The sequence below is a fragment of the Culex quinquefasciatus genome, chromosome 2 (genome assembly GCF_015732765.1).
Source record: "Culex quinquefasciatus strain JHB chromosome 2, VPISU_Cqui_1.0_pri_paternal, whole genome shotgun sequence".
NCBI classification, from domain to species: domain Eukaryota; kingdom Metazoa; phylum Arthropoda; class Insecta; order Diptera; family Culicidae; genus Culex; species Culex quinquefasciatus.
The window spans coordinates 9,311,842-9,322,850 of NC_051862.1; the positions used below are offsets into that span (position 1 = coordinate 9,311,842).

General features: G+C 36.0%; 1 protein-coding gene across 1 annotated transcript; it reads right to left on the reverse strand.

Moving 5' to 3' along the window:
- Positions 1-4,664: 4,664 nt before the first annotated feature.
- On the reverse strand, positions 4,665-10,958 carry LOC6044040 (two pore potassium channel protein sup-9). Its single transcript, XM_038257757.1, has 4 exons — positions 10,637-10,958; positions 10,339-10,564; positions 5,311-5,972; positions 4,665-5,245 (listed from the first exon to the last, which is right to left on the reverse strand). The coding sequence occupies exons 2-4, from the start codon at positions 10,463-10,465 to the stop codon at positions 4,859-4,861; spliced, it is 1,176 nt and encodes a 391-aa protein (XP_038113685.1). The 5' UTR covers positions 10,466-10,564; positions 10,637-10,958; the 3' UTR covers positions 4,665-4,858.
- Between the last annotated feature and the right edge of the window lie 51 nt (positions 10,959-11,009).

The following is an 11,009-nucleotide window of genomic DNA, read 5'->3' on the forward strand; positions in this document are numbered from 1 at the left end:
TTACCCCTTAGGACAAAGTTTCACGCAAATCAAAGAGGGGTCGGGGCAACTTTTCCCGATTTCGTGTGAGTTGGTAGAGAATTACCCATGTATATATGAAGCTTTCTGTAAAAAAAATCATTTTAGAGCAGGATTATAGCCTTACCTCAGTGAGGAAGGCACATTTTCGCTTATCCAAAACCTTTGAAAATTATTAAACTCAACCATCAGTATAAAAATATGTTCATTTAACGTCATAAGACACCTGACAAATTTGCTTGTTAGACCTTATAAAAAGTTCAGGTGTATTTTTTTTTCCTCGAAAAAATGTTTAAAGAGCGTCTTCAACAGTAATAATGTTATAATTTGATGGAAGTTTGAAAGCATTTTCTATTTTAAAAAATGCTCAGTTATAGTTTTTAACATTTAAAAATTCACACATTAGATGAAAATTAAATAACGCCTAAGAAACGTGCTTTTCTCAACATAAAAAAACACAACTCTGAACAAATTACTGAATTAATTCTTGTTTAAACATTTACAATTTTTGTTCAAAATACTTTTTACTTACAAAGTACACAGCCCTTTCAATTAACCCTCAACCGCCATTTTTTTTTTCTCATGGTTTTTGGAAATTTTAAGAATCTTTCGTTCTGCGAAAACCTTCACTTCTGTTGATTTATTTTTGTACTTTATTCTACAAACTTCGAGCGTTATCATTTGCCTTTTTCCATTTTTTCATCGAAGTAATATCGAGTTTTTGGTCCAGAAGGAGGGTAACCTTATAAATTAGAGCAACACATGTCTCATGGTGAAAAACATTGGAAAGTGATAAACATCATGATTTTCATTCAATGTTTGAGTGTTTTATTTTTTTATATATAATTCAACTATGAGCATAGAAATTGCAACCAAATGTAACAAGACATAGGAGAACAGCATCTAATTCCAGCGTGCCTCTAATGTTGTCAGGTCCGAACTTTGACAATCAATTAAATCTAATTAAAATCATTTTCAACTGAAATTGGGTGATAAATATCTCAATAAGAAGTGAGCAAGCAAGTTTCTATCGAATGTTTTGCAAAATTAGTTGTTTAAATAGTGAAATTCAGCAAATTGGTTGGACTTGGGAACGAGTGCTTAACCTGCCAAACATACGAAAATTTTCCTTAATCTGCGACATGAAAAACACTCCTGATTTATTTTGAAATAAAAAGATGGGGATTTTAGTTGAAAATGACACTTTTTTAATATTGGCAAAGTCACATGAAAAACAAAAATCATCAAACCCAATACTTCATATAACGTTTAGAGTTCTACTTTCCAGAGATTTTCCAAGATTCAAAACAGGTTAAAAGTGATTTTTGGTGAATTTTGCGATCAAAACCAGCTGGAAGCGTTGTTCTTTTATTTTTTTTTAAATTCAGATTTTTATTCACCAATTTACTTGAACTTCTAATTTCCTAAAGAAGGGTAGAGTAGTCATCAATGAGACACGGGGAACAATGATAAAATGGCCCTCACAAGTCGTAGTTTCAAACAATCAAGCTCATATTTGGGGGAAATTTGTGTCATAATAGTGGCTTTGGTTATGGACGTTATGAAGTTATTCATATGTGTTTGATTCTGGGGTGTAAAAGTAAATTATGGACAAAAAATACTTTTTCGCTCGCAGGCTGCCATTCACGAAAAAACTAACATTTCTTTTAAAAAAATCACTCATTTAATCCCAAGGGCAACAATGAGCCACTTCGATTTTTCAACATTAAACTTTTCAAAGTCAACGGAAATCTTTCAAAACATGAATTGGAAGTGATTTTTTTCATATTTATTAAGTTTGAACTTCTTTTAACCAAAAATAAAAACTTATTCGGTATAAATATGTAAATTTTATAAAATTTAAATGCTTTTTAGTAACGTCATGATTCGAAATCCGGACACTTAGTAGGGGAAATTCTCGTATCTTTGGCAGGTTAATCACTCGCGCCTAATTCCATCCAATTTGCTGATTTTCACTATTTAAACAACTAAATTTGCAAAACTTTTGATATAAACTTGCTTGCTCACTTCTTATTGAGCTATTTATCACTCGATTTCAGTTGAAAACGATTTTAATTAGCTTTAATTCAATGTCAAAGTTCTTACCTGCCAACATTAGAGGCACGCTGGAATTAGATGCTGTTCCCCTAGCATATAATTTTTGTTATAGCTGGCAAAAAATCATGTAATAAGTTGGAAATGTAGAAATATCATCAGGATGTAGTTTTAACAGTCAGTTTTAAGAGAATACATGCAAAATATGTCTTTTCTAACAATTTTTCATCAGAATTTGAAAATTAAAATGACTTGTTGTGCTTCGAATCCCGGACACTGACAAAAGCTGATTCGAAATCCGGACACTTTTGCTTCGAATTCCGGACACTCGATTTTACTTATGAATCGCACAAATTTGGACTGAAATGTTAGTGAATGGCATTCTTTAGATCTCAAATAAGCTGTTAACATTAAAACAATCGATAGTTTATATAAAAATTTGCTAGAATTTAAGAAAATCGAAACCATAAATTTCTGCTTTGCCTTCCCGGTTCTTCGAACGCAACTGAAATATTTCAAGTGAAATGTTTCGCATTTTTGGTAAACTTCTAATTTTATTGTATTTAATTGTTTTGGCATTAACTACAGCGTTCAAACAAACTTTATGTGAAAGATGATGTTAGAATTCATCAAATTAAACAGTTTTGACATTCATAATGCGAACTTATATCCAAATAATTGATAAAACAAAATGAAGTGTCCGGGTTTCGAAGCGTCCGGGAATTCGAATCATGACGTTATAACTTTTGTTAATTAAAGTTTCAGGTTGGCAAAATTGTTATAAAATGTTCAAGGCAATGGAACAATACAAAAACATGATGTTTTAATAGAAAAATGTTGATTTTCGTAGAGTGTCTCATTGTTCTTGCCAAGTGCGTCTACAATGAGACAGTTGAATAGAACACATTAAGAGAAAAAAAAAATGCATCAAAAAGCTCATCAAACATGTTGATGAAAAAAATTGAAAAATCGTTGAAAGTTGAAAACCAAAAGTGTCTTATTGATGACTACCCTTACCTATTGGAAAAATCATCTCTTTTAGTAGTTGGAAAAATATTGAGATAAACATTCAGGTTATTTATATCTTTTTGACCTAAAAATAAATATCTGAATCTCAATCCTCACAGCACTTCCATTATCTTGATTCACACATGGTTGAATCACTTGAAACGCAATCTCCACAATCCCCTTTATTGCCGATCTAATTTATGCGTGTCCCATTTCGAAATGGTCATCGAAGCTTAGAAATCCCGAAATGACCAACCCCGGGACTGGGTCACCCACCACTCTTGAAATGCATTAACCATTCTGGGACCTTAACCCATAACTAATCCTTTTTTCTGCTCACCACGCACAATACACACCACGTTAGAAAAAGTTATTGCCAGCCATCTATTTTATATCCCACCCGCCAGGATTCGCCTGGATTCCGGGGGGAAAACACTTTTCCGTGATTCACGGTTCCGATTTGTTCGACCGCCCCTCTTGAAGGTTGTATTTATGAGCGGCAACCCATCATTTATGCGACACTGCTTTTTTTTTTGGGAGCAGCACTTTTCCATCAGAGGACACTCGTAAGCATAACTTTGAAAATTATTTGCCCGTTACGGAATAAATTTGTCCCCGTGCTGGGCATCGTGTGCGAATGTGAATGATATTACCCGTAAAAAGGTAAATCGGGCAGGTTGTGACGAAAAAAGGGGCACATATTAATGGCATTTGATTCGTGTACGGAAAATGCTCTTTTAGTGCTGAATGTGGTGGCACTTATTTTTTGGGGGGAAGGTGAAGCTTGATACATATTTATGAGCTGTAATGGTAGGGAGTTCTAAGAGCGCACACTTTTGGATCGTTGATGGGTGCTAATCAAAGTTGAACCATTGCTGAAAGCTTTGAGATCAAACTTACTTCAAATCATAAAGTTTGACCATCACTATAAAAAAAATCTTACAAACATTAAAATCAAGCATGATCAAATATACTTTTCACTTTCAATTTATTTTCAGAAAAAAAACTTTACGTAAGTGTGATATAATCTTTCCCTCTGAAATGTCTCCCCGCTAATTCTTATACATGTCATTTTAGGAGATCATCAAATAATTAAAAAAAAGTTACTTTTTGGCTAGTATGATTGTATCTCTACTCTACAAAAACTAAAATTCTCTCGTTCAAACCCTTAAATATGAATCAATAAATTTAAATTGATCAAAAAATGTTATAACAGCTCTCCTTTTATCCTGATTGATCTTCATCCCAAATGACACAACAACAATCAATTTCCAATTAAGTCACTCAAATTGCCGCAACAACCAAAAAAAAGACGACAAGGATTGCATTCCTCAGACGTAGTCAAATGAAGCCAATTGAAAATTTATTTTCAATTATCGCCCCGACACAATCAATTAAACCTTTCCACCTGGATTAATTCATATTTCGCCGAAATAAAAAACTTTTTTCATTCAACCCTTACCTCTGGCGGCACTGACCGACCTGCCGACCTGGGAAAGAAAAGGAAGCAATTTTCACGGCTCGTTGATTGCAGAATCCTGCCTTTAGAGGCAATCTCAATGAAATGAAAAAAAAAACGTTTGATTTATTCTTCGATTCTTGTTTTATTATTAGTTTTTATTATTACTTCAACCGATTGCTCCCAATCACTAACGCTAAAAACTCGACAATGGTACTTTTGTGTGAGTGTGTGTGTGTTTTTATTTCTTAAAAATTTAGACCCAAAACTTGTTCTTTTTCCTTATCATTAATTAATTAAATTCTCCACTCCCCCCTTCTAAACCGAAGCCCGTCCGCGGCTCGGCTGGAAGTCAAACCCGAGGGGCCGTATCAGACCTTCGTCGTCCGTTTCCTCCAGGTCCACAAACTGGTCCCCGTGGTAGTGGAACCCGTGCGGCGATCGCAGTTCGGCCATTTCGCAGTCCATCATCATGGCCTGCGTCGGGTAGCGATAGCTGGCGTCCATGATGTACCCCACGCCACTGGAGTTGTCCGCCGGCGGGGGAAGGTAGTCGATGAACTTGCCACCTCCTGAGCCACCACGCATGGTGGTGCAGTTCCGACTTGGGCCGGAAATCGACACCCGCTCGTAGCACTTGCGGTCCGAATCGCTCGAGTTGCCCGTGATGATGTCGCCGTCCAGTTTGACCGCGATTTGCATGGCCTGTGTTGGGGAAGAAGAGAAACCATATTTTTTCCTAATTTTGTTACTCTCCCTTTATAACTCACCTGAATCGCTTGCGCCTCATCCCGCTTCTCGTCCTCCGTGTTCATCGTGACGAACCGCAGCACGAGCAAATTCAACGACGCAGCCACCACCGCCAGCCCAAACAGGATAAAGATCAACGCAAACGCCACGTACTCCGGCTTCTGGTTCAGCGCGTTGTCCTTCTGCAGCGCCACCATGTCCCCGAACCCGATCGTTGTCAGCGTGATGAAGCAATAGTACACCGAGTCAAAGTACGACCAATTCTCAAACTTGCTGAACGCGGCCGCTCCCCCCGCGATCGTCAACGAACTCAGCGTCGTAACGACCAAGATCAAATCGATCTCGGACGCGATCGCCTTCTTGCAGTTGAACGAAGTCTTGACCGCGTGCACGATGTAACTGCTCAGCCGGTTGACCCGTTCGCCGATGCTCTGGAACATGACCAGCCCCAGCGGGATCCCGATCGCGGCGTAGCACATCGTGAAGATCTTCCCGCTGACGGTGGACGGGGTCGAGTGGCCGTAGCCGATTGTGGTCAGCACCGTCGTGGCGTAGTAGAACGCACCGGAAAACTTCCACTGCTGGCCGGCCTTGTGCGGTTCCGACTTCATGATGACCGTCTCGATCACCTTGAAGTCCTCCGCCGATATGTTGTAGCGCGAGATGAGCACGTTCTCGACCGCTGGAATCAGTGATTTAGGTTATCAGGAATGTTTTACAGAGTTTTAAGATCTAAATTTACAATTCACTGTGAATTTTGTGAAACTTTGTAAAACTACAAATAATACTACCTACAATTTTCAAAATCGTACCATGGGATTTGTACACTTTGTTCGAGGTTCTCATTTTCATGAACGCTTGTTCACGATTTTGGGAACTCTTTTTTCTCCGTGAACATCGGCCAAAACACATCCACAAATGCTTCTAAACGTAAAATAAAACATGTCACTCTTCAAGTGGTGCCCTCTCATGAATTGGAAAAAAATTACCGAAAACCGGGGTGTCATTGATAGGAATTCAATATATTTTTCAATTTTTATTCAACCGGTTAGACTAGTTTCAAGATTCAAATTTACTAACATGGCCATTAATTTTTTTTTCAAAAAGTATTTTTCAATTGTGCTTTGAAAATAGTCTCATCAAACAATGCTATGTTAAAATCCAGTTACTAAATCTGTAAAAACTGAATGTATTAAATCAAAACTAGACCATTACTATAGGTTTCATTTAAAGTTCCACTTGAAAGACGCACAATTAATTGTTTGTTTAACTAAGTTTAATAAATTTAAATATACTGGTTTCAAATTTAAAATAACTACATACATAACAAAAATCATAAACTGCTCAACATTCATTCGAAATATCGTCATCGTCAGCTAGACCATTTTGGTCGAAAATAAGTTAATATGATGACGTTTTACTATACTTAACAAACACTACAAGATGCTTTCACCCGATTTTGGAAACTCGCTTCCGTTTCCCGGATATCGCAATACACACTTGTGACGTAGACCAATTTATCATAAAAATTATCGTGCACACTTGTGACACATGATGTTGGAAAATGTGGAAAAATTTTCTTGTTTTTCACAAATTTATGTTGATACACATTTTCTGAAGGCAATGCAATCTTTTGTTTTTGAAAATATACTGATTAAGTCGGTTAAACTATTGATTTAAGTCTATTTTAGTTTGTATGGAAATTCTGTGCACATTTGTGACACGTAGTACAATTTTACTTACGAACCACACTTGTGACACGTGCTTTTCAGATTTTTGATTACATAATTTACTGTATCTTTTAACTGGTGTATCCAAATTAGTTGAAACTTTGAGCGTTTGTTAGTTTTGAAAATATTTATCATCAAACTCTAAAAATCGATTTTCTCGAAAAGTACTAAATGGTCGTTATCACAAGATAGCACACAGCTGACGATATGTAGGTTTTTCCATTAAAGCGATATATAAACTTGTTAAAGAACCGGTCAAGGAAAATTTCAAATTGGCGGCAGCGAAAGTAAGCCAGAGAGAGTGAAAAAAGTCCCAAGAAATCGTTCCTTCTCTTTTGTTCTGCTGTTCGTGAAGCCATTTCTAGACCCTTTTCCTTGGGTGGTGCGTATTGGCCCAAAATATCAATTTTTGATAAAATCAAAACCAATTCTGTAGCATGAATAAAAATATCATAAAAACCTAAAGGAATCTACTTGAAACGGATATAAATTTAAAAAAAAAGTTTTTTTCCAAATTTTTCAATATTTTCATACTAGAGTTAGCTAACTTTAAAAAAAACTTAAAGCTTTATGAAAATGGTTCTTGACGAATTTTGAACAGTTCTTTACGAAGCTCAATATGTTTCCGCTCATATTTTCAGCTAACTTGCGATTTCTTGAAAATTATTGATTCGATTTTCAATGTTAAAAAATGACAATGTTGTGACAATTTCTGCTCTTTTAAATAAAAATCATTTTTAAAACTTTAATTTATAATCAAGAATAAAGCTAAAATACTAATTATTCACATTTTCAAATATTGGAAATAAAAAAATAAAGCTTGTTAGATAACATTGAGAAAAAGTATTTTTTTTTTTCTTAAATAGAGGCTGTATTTCGGCAACAGCATTCCAATCAACAAAATTTAAAATGATTTTTTTTTCTCAGCTCTTCAAATTATTTTTTGCAAAATCCCTTTTCCTTTGTTATTTGAAGTTGCAGAAATCTAAACATTTTTCGAAAAATGAGGCCTTAAACATAAAACCTGATAACGATGCAAAAAATGAGAAATTTTAATTGACAATATTTAAGTTTTTTCCAAAAAAAAACTTCAATTTTTTAATTCATAATTCCGGCATCAGATTTTGCCTTTTGTAGTGCCCTAAAACAGCAAAAAAGCGAAAATTTCAAAATACTATTTGAGAATAGAATTTTTTCTAATTAAAAAGATCGATATTTTTTCCGAGTACCCTTTTTCTGAAAAGTTCCAACCATAACCTACAACATAGCCGAACACAACAAATCGAACCACGTGGCAACTGATCAATACCGGCGCCGGCCACGACCAGTGGTAGGGTCACGGGGAAGTGGAAGGGAATGTTAGTCCGATACTTGAGTGATAGAGACCGCCCAATCGACTGCATCTCCGAAGTATCACAAGAATTTTGAGGGTGTTAGTAGATGGGTATAAGGTCAGGATTCACGAGTGGCAGTGATGTGACCGTGAGCATTTTTTTTATCGGTTGAAAATTTTAAGTCTTAGGCAGCCGACTGCGGAAAGATAAATAATTGATTATTTAAAATATTTTTTTTATCGAACGCGTTCCAACCGAGCAGTAGACCTATGGGCTGGACTTATCAGTATATTTTTACTGTTTGTACAATTTAGATAACGCGAGCAAATGTCAAAAACAGTAAATAAAAGACGCTTTACTCTTCATAAAATCGATAGTTTGACGAGTTAATACTGAAACAGACAGTTGGAATATATTATTCTGATTAACGAATATAAACGAAAAGAAAATGATGAAATAAATAAAATAAGTAAGAAAATTCAAACAATATTTTAAAACGAACAAAACCAGCGGCGTGCCTTCCAATAAAAGATGATTAAAGAAGAACTTATGAAAAACAAAATATCAAATAAAAGGCTCCGAAAAACACGCGCTAATGGTCTATCCAAAATGTCAGCGTGTCTTTCGATAAACGATTCAATAGAAATGAGTTTTTCACCGTGAAAAAATAACACATTATTTGAAAATAATTGCACAATTTACCCGACGCCGTACCTTCTGATCAACAATGATAAAGGAAGGGCTTTAAAAATCTCAAAACAATTCGGTAACACAATTAAACCTATTCACTGACCAAAAATGACACTCGAAACACGAATATTTCTGCAAGGCGTGCCCGCTGCCCACAATTCACTACAAAAATGCGAAACAAAAGGCACAAAAAAATCACTTTTCCCTACGAATATTTTTTAGTTTGGTTAAAAATCGTGTGCTCATCCAGTGGTTGGTGTCTTCTCCAAATTCATATCTAGAGTTTGAAAAGGTTCTATAAACTATCGTGTTTTATATGCTGATTGAACCTTTCTATAAAACTGTAGATATTTCTTTGAGTGGGATTTTCAGATCTTCATTCTTTCTGACTCACCGGCAAGGTTTTTTGATAACCTATCCAACGATTGTTCGCATGATAGATCCTGACAATATTTTTATCAAAATATCTGTGAATTGGCTTCTAAAAAGGCTAAAATAAACACTAAAGTGCTTGCTTATAACTGTTGATAAGGTTGTAAGATCTTCCAGTCTAGGAAGTCGAATTTAGAAGTTCTTTTATCGAGTGATTTTATATCCCATCCACAGTAAGGTTAGGAAGGCAAAAAGCTAACATGATTTTACGAAAAAATCTAATTCCAAGTATAATGCAGATTTGTTTATCAAAATAAATAAAAATTTTAAAAAAGACTCCTTGTTCTGAACAAATATATTAAGTGCATTATTTTTACATTGTTCTCCATTGTATCACAATTTTTACAAAGAAATAAGAATGAATGAGAAAAAAAAATTAGGATTTTTGTTATCCCAGAAAATTGGAACAAAATATGATAAATCCCGGTTTGAGAAAAATCCTAGGATTTTCAACAATGAACGCATTAAATTATCGTTTTTTTTCTAACGTTCATTTAGATCACTGATGTTTGTCCGAAGCTTGGAGCAAGACAGTAAGCGAGAGAGCAACTCTCCTAGATACCTTTGCTTTGCTCCAGTTTTCATATGCTTCAAAGGAGAGTCTTACTGTTTTGAGATTTTTAGTCTTTAGCAGCATTCTTTTTTCGGAAGAAAACTGTTTTTTTCTGATCCTCCTTGTAATTAAATATACTCGATTCAAAACATAAAAAAAATACTCATTTAAAATAAACACAATTGAAAGAAAAAGCATAAAACATAACTTACTTCCATTATGTGAGGAGATGAATCAAAGAAATTAAAAACTGAAAAGAAAGTCAAAACAAATTGAAACTTAAAACTAAACATGACTCATAAATCTCACCGCTAAGTGCCTTCCAGCGTTTCTTCTCCGTTTCCGACTCGAGCGCATCGAACACGGCGGCTCCAATCAGCAGGTACGTAAAGGTGCACACAATCAGTGAAATGGTCCGGACATTTTGCTTCTTCATTGCTTGATTTTTTTGGGGGTTTTGTTGACGACTAACTAAGATAGGTTCTTACTTTATCAATTATTGTGTGAACACACACGGAAGGAAACTGGAAGTTACCTAAAATGAGAGAACTTTATTGTTGTATGATTGCATACCTCCGGGCGTTTTGCCCACTCGAAAAGCGCTTACGTGATACAAAGAGCGATGACGACTAGATGACGAGGAGGACAAAAAATACACCGTCGGGGGAGGCAAATTCCACTCGCATTCAATATCCTTGGCCGCCTTGGATTGGGAACGTTCCGGAACGCGCGCGCCTCTGCGGTTCTCTCTAGCTGAGCATCGCGACGCGCGTGTTTGGCCCCACGGAGGTTGGCACACGCAAAAGTTGGAGCTGCTTTTCTCTGGCCCGAGGGAAGACACACGCAGCGAAAACGCTGGAAAATTTCCTTCTATTGCAGATAATTTATCGATCGATGCGAGGGTTTTTGACAGCTCGGCGCGTTTGACGTTGGTTCGCGTCATGCGAGTGTCAAGCAAAAGCAACAAGGATTCGCGCGCG

What these genes read in the sequence shown, in the direction of transcription:
- LOC6044040 (XM_038257757.1), bottom strand. Translation starts at nt 10,465, where the DNA reads ATGAAGAAGCAAAATGTCCGGACCATTTCACTGATTGTGTGCACCTTT. An exon ending in ACGCTGGAAGGCACTTAGCG is followed by an intron (nt 5,973 to 10,338) that starts GTGAGATTTATG and finishes CACTGATTCCAG; the next exon opens with CGGTCGAGAACGTGCTCATC. An exon ending in ATGAGGCGCAAGCGATTCAG is followed by an intron (nt 5,246 to 5,310) that starts GTGAGTTATAAA and finishes TCCCCAACACAG; the next exon opens with GCCATGCAAATCGCGGTCAA.